The following is a 16,863-nucleotide window of genomic DNA, read 5'->3' as shown; positions in this document are numbered from 1 at the left end:
CTTTAATAAGTCTTTAGGGTAGTCTTTGCCACTGTTGAGGCCGTCTAGATTGCTGATAAACTGCTGGCAAGACATCTTCTTCCCGATGTTCTGAGGGGAAAAAACAGACAGAAACAAACAAAAGGTTTCAGATGATGTTGCACTTTGCTAAGCAGATTTTCAGTCATATTGGGCTAAATGGATACAATACTTTAGTGCCATTGAACCTGGCTATTTTATTTTATTTTAACACTGAATTAAATGCTTTCCCTACTAATGTCACGTAAAGGGAACCGTTTTCTCTTTCGCAATGATTGCTTGTTCATTTATGCATCATTTTTTATTTGTGTTTGTTTGTATGTTTAATTTTGCATTTCTTTCTTTTACAATTTGTTTATATATATTATCTTATATATTTGCATATAAGAGTAATGATGTGAAAAGGTTTGATGAAAGTGGCAAAAGAAAAAGGAGATTTAACCTTGTTAAAATATTCACCATTATTATTCTATTAATGTCTTTAGCTCAGCTCCACAGAATTTGGCAAATATTAAAATCCCAAAGCAGCTGATAATTATAACCCAGTTTTATCTGCACCAACCTGAATTCAGTTCTGCATCTTTCCACTGGGTGTCAGTGTTGTGCTGCTGGTTCTGCTAGTAACAGTGGTGTTAGAGCTTATGGAGTATCAGCTTACAACACATTTCCTAGTGTTTTAACCTCTAATGATGAAGCATCATAAGATGATGAAAACATAGGGATGTGTTTGTGTATTACTGGTCAATAAAGCCTGTAACCTAAGCAGATACAGATGGGCGACTAAAACTGAATTGACTCACTGCTGGAAAAAAAAGGATTTGGTTTGTGGCTTTTTATTTTAATTTTCCTCTGAGGAGGCCACGTAACAGACAAGACAAGCCTGCTCCCTTTTCTAGGAAAGGTACAAAATACCCAGGATGTGACGTAACAGGCGACACAAAATGTGTTATGCTCCATTTATTCGGAATATCCGGCAAATAGGGGACGTGGTGTAGCTCACAGCCACAATCCTGATCGACTGCTCATTTTACAAATAAACTCATATTTTCATGCAAAGGTAGCATTCTTACGAAGTCCATATCTTATATTATAAAAAGTACAGCCTTTCCAAAAATGGAATCTGCTGTTCACTTTGTTTAATTTTGAACTCCAATCAATAGTGTCTTTAATTGCCTATACCAAAACTAAAAAGTAGAAGAAATAGAACCAATCGTTAGCTGCTGACGATTTCTCTTAGGTAAACAATATTTAAGCAAAACATGTTGAGTCACTGCACAACAATGCTTTAAAAAAATAATATTTCCCTGTGTGTGCCCTTTATGATGAGACACCAATTTTAAAATCATGACTTGAATTCTATTGTTAGCTGACAAGAGGAGACACGGATGTCGACGAGGACAGTATTAGTACTATAAATATACTTACCACCTGCAGGGGTGGAGAGACCAGGGGGCCACATTTGGTTAGCAGGGGAAGGATTTGAAAGGGAGGAAGGGGAAATTGAAAAGAGAGAAAGGATATTAGTTAGAGGAGGGACATTCAATAAAAGTACTATTGGCAGGGACTCGAGTTGTGCAGGAGGGTCGAGGAAAAGCAAAGCACAGGACCGATGATACTGATCGTGTTATGCTGCCCTGACCACAGTGCTCCAGTTTAGAAGTGAACAGATGAGACTATTCGAGGAGAGGAGAGATAGAAACAGGTCAGAAAGTAGGCCGCGCAGGAGACACAGAACGAGAGGAAAGGGTAGACAGAAAGAACGAGGAATAGAGACAATGGAGACGTGTCTTTGCTGACAAAAGACGGTCTTTATACTTTTGTTTAGCAGGAAGATTAGAGGAAAGGGGAATCCTGCAGAATCAGTAACATAGAGAACTACAGTACATACGTGTCCGTGTAGATCGGTGTTGAGCAGCATGAGGGCGCAGGTTAATGTGTGGGCTCCATCTGCAAACAGGACAATACACAAAGTCAGCTAAATGTCATACCACTCACACACGATGCAGTGTCAATATGCTGCAGTCATGGAGCTGTAATAGTAATGCAAAATCAATGTGTTACTTATGGGGGGATATTTTGAACAGCTTTTATTCTTAGTTCCCCTCCAGACGCGTTTTAGAATACGTAAAAGTATTTAGTTTGACATGGTTTTCCCACATTAAAAGTAGAAAAACAACTCAGTCAGAGTCAGGAAGTCTTCCTCATTGAGAAATTCTTATTTATTATATGAATCAATATTCAAATCCGATTCTAAATGAAGTTTTCTTACTTTTTTTGTTTTTCTCAGGAGGTCCGTTGCCGTGGCTTCTTGGTCTCTCCTGTCATTTCAAATGTTTGAATTTTATGCCGTCTTATGTGTGTGCAAATAATACAAATTTAAATAAAGTGTAGTTAGCATCTTTTATTTGTTTATGTTGTTTCTTAGCTTGCTAGCTTGTAACGGACAGTGGCTGACAGCATTAGTGAAAGTGAAACATACAATAATATCTAGAGGCAGCTCCAGGGTCCGGTTTACATCCAAAAACACTACCAAGTTTGTCGTCAAAACTCTCACTATGCTAATGCTAACGCTCGCTCTCTGTACTGACAAGTGCGCTCTGCGCTGGAGGTTTCAGCTGGCAGATGTGTTTTAGACAGCGATTAGTTTTGGATTTGTGACAGACCCAATCTAGTTTAGCCGGGGTACGTTTGAATCTCAGATTTGAGGAAAGTGCTCAGATACCTGCCCCTTCAGTAGAGGAATGTAAAAACAGCTCTTTAATGACAAACTTTGCACAGATAGAAGTCAGTGTAGTCAAGGTCAGGCATTTTAAGGGACATATATTGTGGCTCATACCATCATTGTCATCCCCATCATCCTCCTCGTGGCTGGGACCTTCAGAGGTGAGTGTCTGTGGGTTGCAGTTGCAGAAGCGACTGGAGAAGTGTACGAGGATCCTCTCCCTCTCCTGTGTCTCTCCCATCAGGGGAAAGGCCTTCAAGAAGTTCCTGTCGTACAAATTACACCACAAGGTCAACAGGAGGTCAGATGTTTCCCAATAAATCACAGCAGCTCTGAAAAATATTGGATTTCAGAATTTCTGGCAGTAAATAGAATTTGCGGAGGAATACAGCCGACAGCTTTGTTGGAAACATAGAAAACATTTTACTATGAGAAAAACTAAATCAGTAAAACCTGCCCTTTAAACCTTTTAGAAGCAAAATCAACCCTTAATATGAGCATTTGCTGTTTTTGTTTTATATCATTGTAAATAAAATACTCCCTTGGACTTAAATTATCTCACTATTTATTTCACATTATATAGACTAAATGATTAATCAATTACCAAGTTATCTTTAGTTGCAGCTCGACATCAATGCTGCCAATCTAAAAATTAAGCTGCACCAAAGAATATTGATTGAAAGAATGCAGGCGGGCAACAATGGTAACCTTGTACTAACTGCTATGTTTCTGCTGTGAAGCACTTTGGGCTGCAATTCTTGTATGAAAGGTGCTATACAAATAAAGCTTTATTATTATTATTATTATTATTATTATTATTAAACCATTTACTTGTATACATTTTGACAAAAAGTCAACAAGAATATTTCATTTCTATCAGATATTATAATGGCTGACTTTAGTGTGAAGACACATGTAGGTTTTTTATGTTACTTTCTAACAACAGTTTGCTAATCTGGGCCAGTCTGAAGTGCACACATGACCCTTCACAAACACCGAGGGCTGAGCAGGCAGCAGTTCGAGGCAGCAACATGTCAGCTACAAGAGCAGAGATGAACGCCGCCGCTGTCAGCCACACTGGCTAACTGTACTTAACACGACAGCTTGATTAGTAAAAAAGCTAATGCCTTGTGAAGAGGGAGAATAAACGCACGCGCTCACGTCTACACCACACACTCATCACCACCAAGTGCTGACTGTGCATTACCTCAGTGCTCGATCCAGCGACAGGCCGGAGAAATCAAAGAAGCTCAGGTACTCCGATGCCACCAACTGGCTGAACTCGTTACTATGGAGAGACGGAAAGAGAGCGTCAGCACATCGACGTGGCACTGAAGATGTATGAATATGTTATATAAATGTGTTCCTGCTGTATTAGAGAATAAAGTAAGCTTGTGCAGATGTGTTTGATTATTTAACAAACAAACAACAGTTTGATCACATTGTGTCTGTGTGTCATCCATACACTAACACTGAACATATGTAACTATGCAAACATGTTTCCCCTGTTTGTGTGCACATGTGTTACTGTTTGTGTGTGCGTGCTCACTTCTTGCCCAGGTGTCTGGCCACGTCGCAGCGTTTGAAGCCCTCGAGGTGATAAAGGCGCTTGGCCAGCCTCTTGGCGGCCTCACAGTCAGCTCGGCAGCCATTGGCCAGCGTGTCGGTGCTGCCGCGCTCCAAACGCTCCAGACTGCCCAAATCACACTCCTCTGAGTCAGACAGCACGTCTGTGAGGTTGGCATCACTGGAGGAGAAAACACACAAACACACACACACAAGCAGGTGCCTAGGTTAATGAATGGAGCACTTGTCCATCGTTACACGCCCACTCGCTTAAAACTAGATAAAGGAAACTCAATTAAATAAACATATGTTCATATACACACAAACAAAAGTCAAATGAGGTTTAAATGGCTAGTTACAACACTTACCCAGTTTCACTGTCACTTAATGTCCTACATTAATGCAGTGAATCTAAAAGCTGATTATATACCGAAGCAGCTTTCACCTGCCCCAATCTCTTCCTAAAAGCTCCGTCAATCTCAGACTGTTAACCTCTAACATCATTAGTGCTGGAATGTGAAAACTAAAACCTCAATTCTACTTTTATATTCCTGTTTCAGGCACATGTAGCCTGGAAGTTAGAGAAGTGAGCTTTTCCTTTATAAAATAAGGAATATAAGTGAGTAATGATCAGAGGATGAGTAATGATCTCTGTGGTCTCAACAACTCCCAGCATGAGATGGACAATTTACTTGTTTAGTTGGTTACCAAATAAACAAGTAAATTGTCCATCTCATGCTCATTGTCTATCGCAGCTGTGAATGGGTGTATCTGTGTGACTATGCAGCAGGGCGTTCCTGCAAAAGACTGAATGTACTTAATCCTGCAGGAGTAGTTAAGGTTTAGAAAAAATGTAATGAGTTGCCAAACAGTTTAAGACACGAGAGTGAACACGCAGGTTTCATTGCCAAGTAATGTCTCGTAAAGTCTGCACGAATGACATGTTCTTGAACACCATGTACCCTCTTTAGAGTCGTAGTCCTTTGCCAGGATTCACTTTGACAATAGACACAGTATTGTCTCAAACTGACATGCTTTGAAACGTTAAATATACTTCAACACAATATATTTGAACACAAGAAGAAAATGCAATGTTACCGATTATAAATAACGTTTGTAGAGCCAATAACAGCTGACTCAACTAAGGACTAAAGAAGAGCACTGGGGGTGTCTCAACCAAAACAATAGCAAAAGCCGTAGTTTGGTGGCGTCGTGAAGTAGTGTGGGATCATGGGAGTCTTCACCACTACTGTTATCATTGCATTCAGCTTCTCTCGGTTAGGATTCCTTCAGTGTTCATCCTTCAAGAGGTTTTTACAGGGAGCTGAATTATCCTCAGAGGTCTCCTGCTCTACACAAGGAAAGGACACGCTGATTAAAACCAGTAAACACACTGAATAAAGCAGGTTCACGTGAAAATAGGAGTTTTTTCGACGAAAAAGTCCATCTGTGGCAGCTTCTGGCAGACGAGCACACGTTGCTGCGTGCACAAAGGGGATACGACGCCATTAAAGGCGACCAAATGAAACTGAGCGTTACCGTGATTAAAGTTACAGATTTCTCTGGGTTTGAAAATTGTTGGAAACATTTGGCATAATGCAAGTACACAACTCAACAAAAATATAACTTAGGTGTAGTCGTTTAGTTTATGGTTGTAACAATGTTACATTAAGAAATAAGGCCATCAGTGCAGACTGCGGTGCACTGTCTTTCTCAGGGACACAGTTTGATGAACTAATCAGGCCATGGCCTCACTCTGTATAACTGTTAGTTCAAGAGAACTGAGAGAATCAATGCAGAGTATTAATTAGTGCCCTACTTACTTATTTATGACGTACTGAGGTAGTTTGATTAAGATATTGAGTTGCATTGCGCTGTATACTTTGTATCAGTGGGAAGTTAATTAGCCGTGTTATAGTACTTTAAACACCCAGTGGTGATGGTTTGGTTTTAATTACAAGTTAAAACAACACTTACAGACAAAACATCTCAAATTCGAGCTAAGCAAAGCATAATATTTAATATCATCCATGCTGAAAGGAACAAACACAAACTGCAGTCTAGTGTTGTATTAATACAAATCAGCAGAGAACAGTGAATAATCTCTAAATGGCATTTCCTCATTTCCTGTCTGCGTGTGCATCTGCGTGGCACTGTCAGCATTCTCGCCACATGATTCAGAGTTTTTTTGCATAATCAGATCAGCCCAATTGCATTACCTTCACAAATTCAATGCATTACGTGCTGCTGTTGTTAGGGGCTTGCTGGTTACCGTGGATACAGCGGAAGCCAAATGTCCTGTGTTAGAAGACAACTCATTTACGTGTTTTGAGATAGGTGCGTGCACGAAGGGCTATGAGAAAAAGATGCTTAATGCAAAAGACAAATAGACACAAAGAAAAGCAGTTCCCAGAGCCGGGAGTCAGTCCCCTGCCTTCACATGCTGAATGGCTGACTACACACTACAGCTGACCTCCACAAAAGGGTCCTGATTTCCCTGCTCCAGGCAAAGTCACACTGCCTGTTTTGACTGATTCATTAGGCTCTAAGAATCACTCTTCGTCTGGCCCCTGACCTTGGACCCATTTGCCTTGGGAGACGCTACAAGAAACTATTGCCGCTGCCCTGACAACACAGCTTCCAGCTTCCAGCTTCCAGCTTCACAGGAACACATGAACCCTCCACCATGATGAGGTGTGTCACGCAAACTCCTCTGCTTATCATGGTGGAGCATCACTGCCAAGAATGACAATAAGATTGCAGATAGTCGGGTGGAATCAGTTTCATTTGCAGGGTGCCTGGGCTCATCCTTAGGGACAGGGTGGGGAGTTTGTGTATCCGGAAGGAATAACACTGCCGCTCTTTTGTGTGGAGAGGGAGTCAGTTGAGGTGGTTTAGGAATCTGAATAAAATGCTTCCTGTACGGTGTTAATTTAACAAAACTATGCCTAAATATGTTAAACATCATTAAACTGTGACTGTATCAACATCCAATAAAAAAGGACGGGACCAAAATTGTAGTAAAAAACAAAAAACTAACAAAATCTTGCTTTATTTTAGTTGAAAAGAAATAGAGATATTATAGACAGGGTTTTGTTTATTAAATGCAGCAGTTGTGTTTCCTGTGCTGTGTGCTCCATATCAGGACTACAGTGGGCAGACCCAGATTCTGCTCAATGGACTACATATTCCACCTAACCCTTTGGGACTCAGACAAGTGGTTGAAAATTGAAAAACGGGTGGATGAAAACATATACATATTTCACGAAGACATAAACACACACAGATATGGACTCGCCCAAAAAAGAAAAGAGTCTTCGGTAAACCATCAAAACAATATCTAGCCCGGTGTTTGCAGTGAAATTGCTTTCGGTTGTCTGAACATATTAATTCACTAGACTCATAAATCATTCAAAGCTTGTATCAGTCATGGGGATAAAATGATGCTGGGCTCCCCCGTTTCACTGCTCTGCTGTCTGGCAATAATAGAACCAACACACACACACACAAACACAAAATCACAGAAAGAGAGACACAATATGAAGTGTCGGATATCTAGAGCAGGCCTTAGGTGCCAAGATACTTGGCGTCACTGAGGGCCAAGTGGCACACAGTAAACCTATTTGTCTATCTAAAAGGCACAATTCTGTATCCCCAGGCCACACATATTCATCCACTGTGACCGCCACTCAGTCTGCGAGTGTGTCAGAGATAGAGAGCATGATGGTGCATGCCAGTGACTCACATACTAATCTCTTTGGCTGTGCACCACCCGTACCCACACCTACAAGGTGTGTCTGCATGTACGGTGTGTGTTGGGAAGGGGAGGGTCTGAGTGGCATCTTCCATCAGGGTAACCAACTATTATGGGAATAACCTCATTATTAAATTCTGTTATTTCACAGGCTTTTTCTTTCATTTCCATTGACTTACATCAATAGCTAACTGAGGTAAAGATATTATAGGAACACACACACATGCAAGCTCTATGTGTGTGTCAGACAGATCATCTGCTGGGGCTTGTAGATACAATCCCAGCAATATTGGACTCCTGAATGTAAAGCAAGCAACGACAAAAGTTACATCCGCGTGTCCACATTACTTGCACATTTTGTTTTTCACATTATTATTGACATAATTGACACTAAGGCCATGACGGGTAAAAAGTTGCTCATATTGACTTTTTAAAAACTGCAGGACACAGTTCAAAGTACAACTCAGACATGAAAGTAACAGTTCAGAGCAATTAGACATTCTTCAAGTTGGCTATAGCTACAAATCCTTTTTTAATACCTCAACTAGAGCTGAAACAATAATCCATCAATATATTAATCGCTGGACAAATTTTTTTATCAGCAATCATTTAGTCTTTTTATCATTTAAATAATTTTCCTGGTTTCAGTTTCTCAAATTTGAGTTTTTGGACTGAGGGTTGGACATAAGACATTTTAAGGGAACTTGTGATGGGCAATTGTCACTCTTTTCTGACCTATAATTAACAATGACTTTATTAACCAAAAACGTTATTGACTTATTGATCATGAAAATAATTGTTAGTTGCAGCCATATCATCAATATCACATTTGAACTACAGTCATCTCAAAACTCTCGCCCTACTACATGGTGTTTTAAATGATACGTTCTGATAAAGATACAATGGTAAGGTAAAATCCTGCCAAACTCCTTATATCATTGATTAGCAGGAAATGTAAGTCCCTAAAGAAACATACCACATGTTAAGTCACTTCATTCCCAATTGTATTATCATAGACAAGTCCCTTCAGAAATATCATAGAAGTAGAGTAAAGTTACAGTACAGCCAACTCACTATTTCCATTTTGCCACGCAGCATAATGTTAATGTTCCCACCCATTTGGACGTGATATCATAAAACAATTCCCTATCTGTAGAAATATTAAACTTACAGGAGTTGCAGCAAAAAGTCGAAGTGAACATCAAATTCCTCTTTCCACATCGTCTCTGGGAAATGTGTAAATCAGCGGTTAAAGGCGCGCTGAGGTCCGACAGCCTCATCATCCAGTAGTCGGTAAAATCCGCATCGGCCCCGGTTTGTTATTTAACTTCAAGCCAAATCAGATTTCTTTAAAGCGGAAGTCAGATCATAGATAATTACAGCCTATTCGAGAGATACATTAGACCCTGGCGTTATTTCGCCATAGTGTCAACAGACTGGGAATGTGTTTTGAGTGTTTTCCTTGAAGTTTGTTGGCTGTCTTAACGGTCCACAGAGGAGAGGATGTCGGGGGCGGAGCAAACGACTGGATAGACTTTTCCTGATGAATTACTGTTCCTAGTGGTGGCTTTACAATGGCCCTGTGTTTCCCAGCCAACACAACTTCCTCTGCAAGTGAAAGGCTCTGAGACAGAAGATCAGTTCAATATCAGCGGGACGTTCTGTGTTTGGACTCAGTGCACTCAGCTGCTTTCCCGCATGGACTCATTTTATCTGGTTATTTCTGTACATTCCCCCAGTGTATTGCTTCAATATGGCTCAGCAACCACTGATGCAAGACAAAGTAAAGCCGCCTCAAAAGTGTTACCTAGAGGGAAACAAAAGTGGTGAATTCAGCTCACAGCCGATTGGGCTGAAAAATAAAAGAACCATAAATGTACTTTATCACCTTTTTATGTACCCCTGCATTAATCTAACTAATGTACAGTGATATAAGGCTACATAGACAGAAAGAAAATCCTCACACACTTTGTGATGGACACACACGCACACAAAACACACAGACTTTTATAAGACACACTGACACATCCCTGCATGCTAACCTCGCCATCTAAATCCCAGCTTCCTCTTTCTCATCTGGTGGAAAAAAGAACAATAGAAAAATCAGAGGACAGTGAGGCAGCTGTAGGGTCAGAAGTACAACATTTGGAGGATGAGATGGAAGATGAGAATAGAGACAAAAGCCTGGAGGAAGTTCGATCGGTATTTTGGTACAGACGAGCACTCTACGAGATTCACTTCAACTGGGTTCTGCGCATTATTAGGTACAGACAACGACAATGACTACATTTCCTTGAAGACAACAATAATGCTGATATTTAGTCAGCACTGGGACCATAATCCTTGTTTAGTCCAAGTAGACACTGCTGAATACTTTTTGAGCAGCTAACTACCATGACTCATTGATAACCTTTGCCATTTACACAGCAAGAATTCACAGACAGCAGAATTTATAAATATGTTGTAGCACATATGTGTGATGTTCTCATGACAGCCAGCACATGGGGAAACTGATTCAGTGCTTTAATCAGTTAGCCGGAGGAGGATACATGAGATAAGTGCTCCTCACTAAAATATGCAGTCTATAAAAAGGAGTCTCATCTTTGTCAGTCATACTGTCATAGACCCTGTTTACACTTGGTTTTAAAATACATCTTGGGTGATAGGATCACAAGTAGACAGTGCTAAATACACGTGTAAACAACCACCCAGACGCATTATTTGGCCACAAATGTTTTTGTAGTGTTAACACTAATGCGTCCTGATGCATCCCTGAAAAAGTCATCAAAGCTCTCGTTTGGTTGCTCCCTTTTCTCAGCTTCAGTTGGTTCTCAAATCGCGTAAGCTGGCTTTGTCCATGACGTATGAAGCCCATTGAGATTTATAAAGAGTAAGTTAAACATCTTGGCCGATTTGGCTTGCCTGGAACACGGCAACAAATAAACCCAGTCTGTATTGTCTTGATTTCTTCTTCTTCTTCTTCTTCTTCTTCTTCTTCTTCTTCTTCTTCTTCTTCTTCTTTAATTTCCGGCATAATAATTTCCGGTTAAAATCAACAACAAAATGGTCCAAGGAGAAGCATTCTAATGCCAGCTGTAACCAAGGACCATGATGCCAAAGATAGAGTCAAAAAAGCAATTCAGCGGTCGTCCAGTTGTGCTAAAAACTAATAAACTCAAAACAGAAAAAAGTTGAGCAAGATTACGGGAGGGGTCACAGAAGTGTGTCCATCCAGTCTACAGGTGTTTTGTGGAATTGGAGAAGGATCACGTCCCCTGGGGAGTCTTTTGGGGGGTACAGCTCTCATTCCAGACGAAATGTCCGGTCCTTAACTGGAGTAAGAGTTGAGTTCCTATTCTCGGCAGAAAGTCAAACATGTTTCAGTGGGTGTTGGGCTTCTCAAGGGTCCCTTGTCACAACTCTGTTTGTGATTGTCATGGATAGGATCTCAAGGCGCAGCCATAGGAAGGAGAGTTTCCGATTTGGGGACCTCACAATTGCTTCCCTGCTCTTTGCAGACGATGTGGTTCTGTTGGCTTCATCAGACCGTGACCTCCAGCACGCACTCGGGCAGTTTGCAACCGAGTGTGAAGCGGTCGGGAAGAGAGTCAGCACCTCCAAGTCTGAGGCTATGGTTCAAATGGAGGATTGCTCCCTCTGGGATTTGGAGTGAGTGGCTGCCCTAAAGGGGTAAAGGTATAGTATCTAGTATCTAGTATCTAGTATCTAGTATCTAGTATCTTGGAGTTTTGTTCCTGTGTGAGGGTAAAATGCAGTGTGAGATTGACGGGTGGAACTCGTAGTAGAGCCGCTGCTCCTTCGTGATGAATGGAGCCGGTTGAGGTGTTTCAGGCAGCTGATCGGGATCCTCCTGGGTGACTTTCTTTGGAGGTTTTCCTGGAACACACTGGAGAGATTATACATCTCAACTGACCTGGGAACACCTCGGGATCCCCCAGGAGGAGCTGGGAAACATTGCTGGGGAGAGGGACGTCCTGATTACCTTGCTTAACCTGCTGTCACCTTTACCCGGCCTCAGATAAGCGTCAGAAAAAAAGATGGATGGATACATTTGTAATTGTAATATCTAGAGCCAGATATAAAAAATTGATATCAACAAACATAAATAATTTAATACAATCTTCAAGATTGTCAATGTAAAAAAAGATTACTGTACTTTGAAATGGTTTGTGTAATGTAAGTAATAAGTAAATCCATAATTGATTGATCCGTTTTTTAAATATGGATCTACAAGACCCACAATAATTGATGTTGGAATTTAGCCATTGCTCGTCTGTACCTAAGAAAACTTATTTTTAACATAGTATCAAGATGATAAAAGCCAAGACACAAACATATAACTTATATAATTGCATGAAGAAATATGACATCAATATATACGGACCCAAAAATAAATACTCATATCAAATATAACATTAAAAGTATATAAATAAAGTTCAACCATCTAATTCACAAAATGATACATAACAGTAATCTCATGAAATGTAATCTGTTACTTTACTGCCCTGGACACAATATTGTGGTTTGTTTTCTGTTTCCCTATCTTATCTCTGTCTTGCACATATACAAACACACACACACACACACACACACACACACACACACACACACACACACACACACACACACGCACACACACACACACACACACACAATACCTAAAAAAAACACCTACTCAGCGGTAGACAATGTTCAACGGTGACCTCTTTCGGCTGGGTGTGACTAATTGTGTTTGGTGAAACACTGATAATCTGACAACTAGTGGATAACTCTTTCCTTAAAATCAGCCACAGATTCACAGAGGAGAACAGAAAAAGCCAAAAAAAAGCCACAAATGTTTTGTAGAGTCTGGCTTGATTTCCACTCAACTCATGCAGGACGTGTTGACAGACGCCTCAGGGGAGAGAAGCCTGTGGTAAGAAGAACCTCTTTCAGCCAAAACATTGGTACAGTAAGACTGTAGGATGTGTCATAAAACATAGAGTCGGGCTATAAATAGACAGGGATAAATCCGTCAGTGTTGAAATGATTCAGTTAGTGTGTGTGTGTCTGTGGTGAGAGGGTGAAAAACAGAATTTGAATGTATTACTGCTTGTGTTGCAAAAGTGCATATGTTTGTGTTACTGTGCGTGTGTGTTATCCATATCACTGCCAGACTGAGAGCCAGGAAAGGATAATCTGCAGGATGTTTCAGCAGCGCTATAGAACCACGCTATCGGTTTTATTCCCAAAATGACATCCTGAAAGATGTGCGTGTGTGTGTGTGTGTGTGTGTGTGTGTGTGTATGTGTGTATGTGTGTGTAAGTGAGAAATAGGGAAAGATAGACATGAAAGCTTTCATATTTGCGTCACTGAGCGAGCATTAGGATGTACGAGCATTATGCGCATTTCTGTTTACGCATGCATGCTGCTGGCTCATGTGTCTTTTATGTGCGTGTGCGTTTCTGCACTTGACAGTGTTGTGTATGAAAGAGATTAGTCCACACGGCAGAGCTGCTTCTCTGATATGGAACAACTGAGCCTGGCTTTTATCTGCTCTGCTTGGGCTTAGATCTAGGGGGTTCGCAAGCTAGGGGGAGGAACACACACTCACAGCATCTTTTCCCAAACGGATACACATAGACACACACATGCAAATGTTCAACCAGAGATACTGCATCCATGTACATGAGTCAAATGTATGCATAAGTGAACAGACAGATAGTATACACATCCCATGCCATGACTTTTGTATATTAGTTTGTTCTTAGATGTGACTCTGTGCATAATGATCTAAAGTGGCGTATCCCTGTCAGCCTCCTTTCTCCGAATAATTTCTGTTTGTGCTTGATTGTGTACATGAATGCTATACCACTGGTTGCATTATCGCATAAGCAGCATTCAACTAGTTGGCTCCACTGTGCAGATCTAGATGGCTTATACAGCAGTAAGCTACTTGAAAGACAGACAGACAGACAGACAGACAGACAGACAGAAATTAGTGTATTTTCATGGCGGTTTAATTCTCTATGGGTTAGGTTAAACTTCAACCTTAGATGGTTCCCACAGGGCACGGAGGGACACAGCTGTTAAAGTAACAGATTGATTGACTAATTAATCACGGGATCGTGAGTCTAACAGGCTGACAAACTACATGATGTACAGGCTGAAAGTAGCATGCAGGTAAACTGACTAAGACACTGGCTCAACACTATCCCTGACTGCTTGGAAGAAGCCCTTCACTTCTTATTTCCATGTGTTGGATGGCTTGTCTACAACATCTGCAATACTTGACAATGTTTCCTATGTCCCTGTGGCCAGCTGCCGACTTCACTTCCTTCATCCACTGATGTCAGAATAATCAGCAGTAGCAGCAAGAGGATCTACAAGGAGAGTTTGGCTGAGGTGAGATTAGGTTTCTCGTCTCTGCCCGGGGCGTCATCAAAGCCCAGTCTGTTATGAAAGTTGAAGCCTAGATTTTGGACGGAGTCTGTATGCACTAAGGTTGTCAAAAACATTGCTACAAGGTTTGAAAGCCATCTGAATCCATTTGAATATTTTGATTGAATGAAAATCAGTGAGAAGGTGGTGATTCTTTCCACTGCTGTACCACATAATGACAACTGTTAACGGTGAGAATAATTGAAGTAAGACATTGATTTTTCAGTTGAATTAATGAATGTCAGACATGTGTACAACTGGTTCATGACACGGTAACAGAGACACATATGGTGATCCAACTGCTTTACTCTGCATGCCAATGAATTTTTCGAAAAGACACACTACTCTCTGTCTCCTCCACTGTTTTGTCATTTACATACACTCTTTAAAACAAACACTCATGCTGTGTCGCCATGTTCAGAGCTGTGTGTCTTGCAGGTAAAACATCTGTGTTCATAGACTCGTATGCCATCCATCCATCGTCTACCGCTTATCCGGGGTCGGGTCGCGGGGGGAGCAGCTCCAGTAAGGAACCCCAAACTTCCCTTCTCCGGGCCACATCCGCCAGCTCCAACTGGGGGATCCCGAGGCGTTCCCTGGCCAGTGAGGAGATATAATCTCTCCACCAAGTCCTGGGTCTCTTCTCAGCTGGATGTACCTGGAACACCTCCCAAGGGAGGCGGTGGCATCCTTACTAGATGCCCGAACCACCTCAACTGGCTCCTTTCAATGCAAAGGAGCAGCGGCTCTACTCCAAGTCTCTCACGGATGGCTGAGCTTCTCACCCTATCTCTAAGGGAGACGCCAGCCACCCGTCTGATAAAATACATTTTGGGCGCTTGTATCTCGTTCTTTCGGTCATGATCGCCCGGAAAATCGAGAGCTTTGCCTTCTGGCTCAACTCTCTTTTCGTCACAACGGTGCGGTAAAGCGAATGTAATACCGTCCCCGCTGTTCCGATTCTCCGGCCAATCTCTCGCTCCATCGTGCCCTCACTCGCAAACAAGACCCCGAGGTACTTGAACTCCTTCACTTGGGGTAAGGGCTCATTCCCTACCTGGAGAAGGCAATCCATCAGTTTCCTGCTGAGAGCCTTGGCCTCAGATTTTGAGGTGCTGATCCTCATCGCAACCGCTTCACACTCGGCTGCAAACCGATCCAGTGACTGCTGAAGGTCACAGACTGATGACGCCATCAGGACCACATCATCTGCAAAGAGCAGCGATGAGATCCTCAGGCCACCGAACTGTAACCCCTCTCATCCACGACTACGCCTCGATATCCTGTCCATGAAAATTACAAACAGGATTGGTGATAAAGCGCAGCCCTGGCGCAGGCTAACATTCACTGGGAACGAGTCTGACTTACTGCTGAGTATCCGGAGACAACTCTCGCTTTGGACGTACAGGGATTGGATGGCCCTCAGAAGTGACCCCCTCACCCCATACTCCCGCAGCACCTCCCACAGTATCACCCGGGGGACCCGGTCATACGCCTTCTCCAGATCCACAAAACACATGTAGACCGGTTGGGCGTACTCCCAGGCCCCCTCCAGGATCCTTGCGAGAGTGAAGAGTTGGTCCGTTGTTCCCCGACCAGGACGGAATCCGCATTGTTCCTCTTCAATCAGAGGTTCGACTATCGGCTGAACCCTCTTTTCCAGCACCTTGGAGTAAACTTTACCGGGGAGGCTGAGAAGTGTGATACCCCTGTAGTTGGCACACACTCTCTGGTCCCCCTTTTTGAATAGGGGAACCACCACCCCGGTCTGCCACCCCCTAGGCACTGTCCCAGACTTCCACGCAATGTTGACGAGGCGTGTCAACCAAGACAGCCCCTCAACACCCAAAGCCTTCAGCATTTCTGGATGGATCTCATCAACCCCTGCGGCTTTGCCACTGTGGAGTTGCTTGACTACCTCAGTGACTTCCATCAGGGAAATTGACGATGGTCCTCCATCAGATTCCAGCTCTGTCTCTACCATAGAAGGCGTGTTAGTTGGATTCAGGAGTTCCTCAAAGTGCTCCTTCCACCGCCCGATAACCTTCTCAGTCGAAGTCAGCAGGGTCCCACCCTTGCTGTACACAGCATGGATAGTTCCCCGCTTCCCCCTCCTGAGGTTCCGGACGGCCGACCGAAAAATCCTTCTCCATGTTCGAGGGTTACCTTCCCATGAGGCACCTAAGACCTTGAGACCACAGCTCCTCACCGCAGCATCAGCAATAGACGTTTTGAACATCGCCCACTCAGGTCAATGCCCCCAACCTCCACAGGGATGTCTGAAAAGCTCCGCCGGAGGTGTGAGTTGAAGATCTCCCGGACAGGGTCTTCGGCCAGACGTGCCCAGTTCACCCGCACTAC

General features: G+C 42.5%; 1 protein-coding gene across 2 annotated transcripts in view; it reads right to left on the bottom strand.

Moving 5' to 3' along the window:
• The window catches only part of psd2 (pleckstrin and Sec7 domain containing 2), a 38,129-nt gene that overhangs the window by 6,291 nt on the left and 14,975 nt on the right, over positions 1-16,863 (bottom strand). For both annotated transcript variants that reach the window (XM_029441465.1, XM_029441466.1), the window contains 5 exons: positions 4,290-4,487; positions 3,948-4,028; positions 2,855-3,006; positions 1,905-1,965; positions 1-91 (listed from right to left, as the gene is read on the bottom strand). In XM_029441465.1, the coding sequence (XP_029297325.1) occupies positions 1-91; positions 1,905-1,965; positions 2,855-3,006; positions 3,948-4,028; positions 4,290-4,487 (583 nt within the window). The remainder of the gene's footprint in view (positions 92-1,904; positions 1,966-2,854; positions 3,007-3,947; positions 4,029-4,289; positions 4,488-16,863) is intronic.

The sequence above is a fragment of the Cottoperca gobio genome, chromosome 10 (assembly GCF_900634415.1).
Source record: "Cottoperca gobio chromosome 10, fCotGob3.1, whole genome shotgun sequence".
Classification (NCBI taxonomy): domain Eukaryota; kingdom Metazoa; phylum Chordata; class Actinopteri; order Perciformes; family Bovichtidae; genus Cottoperca; species Cottoperca gobio.
Note: the sequence above shows the minus strand (reverse complement) of the source record. Positions and strands in the feature narration are given on the sequence as shown.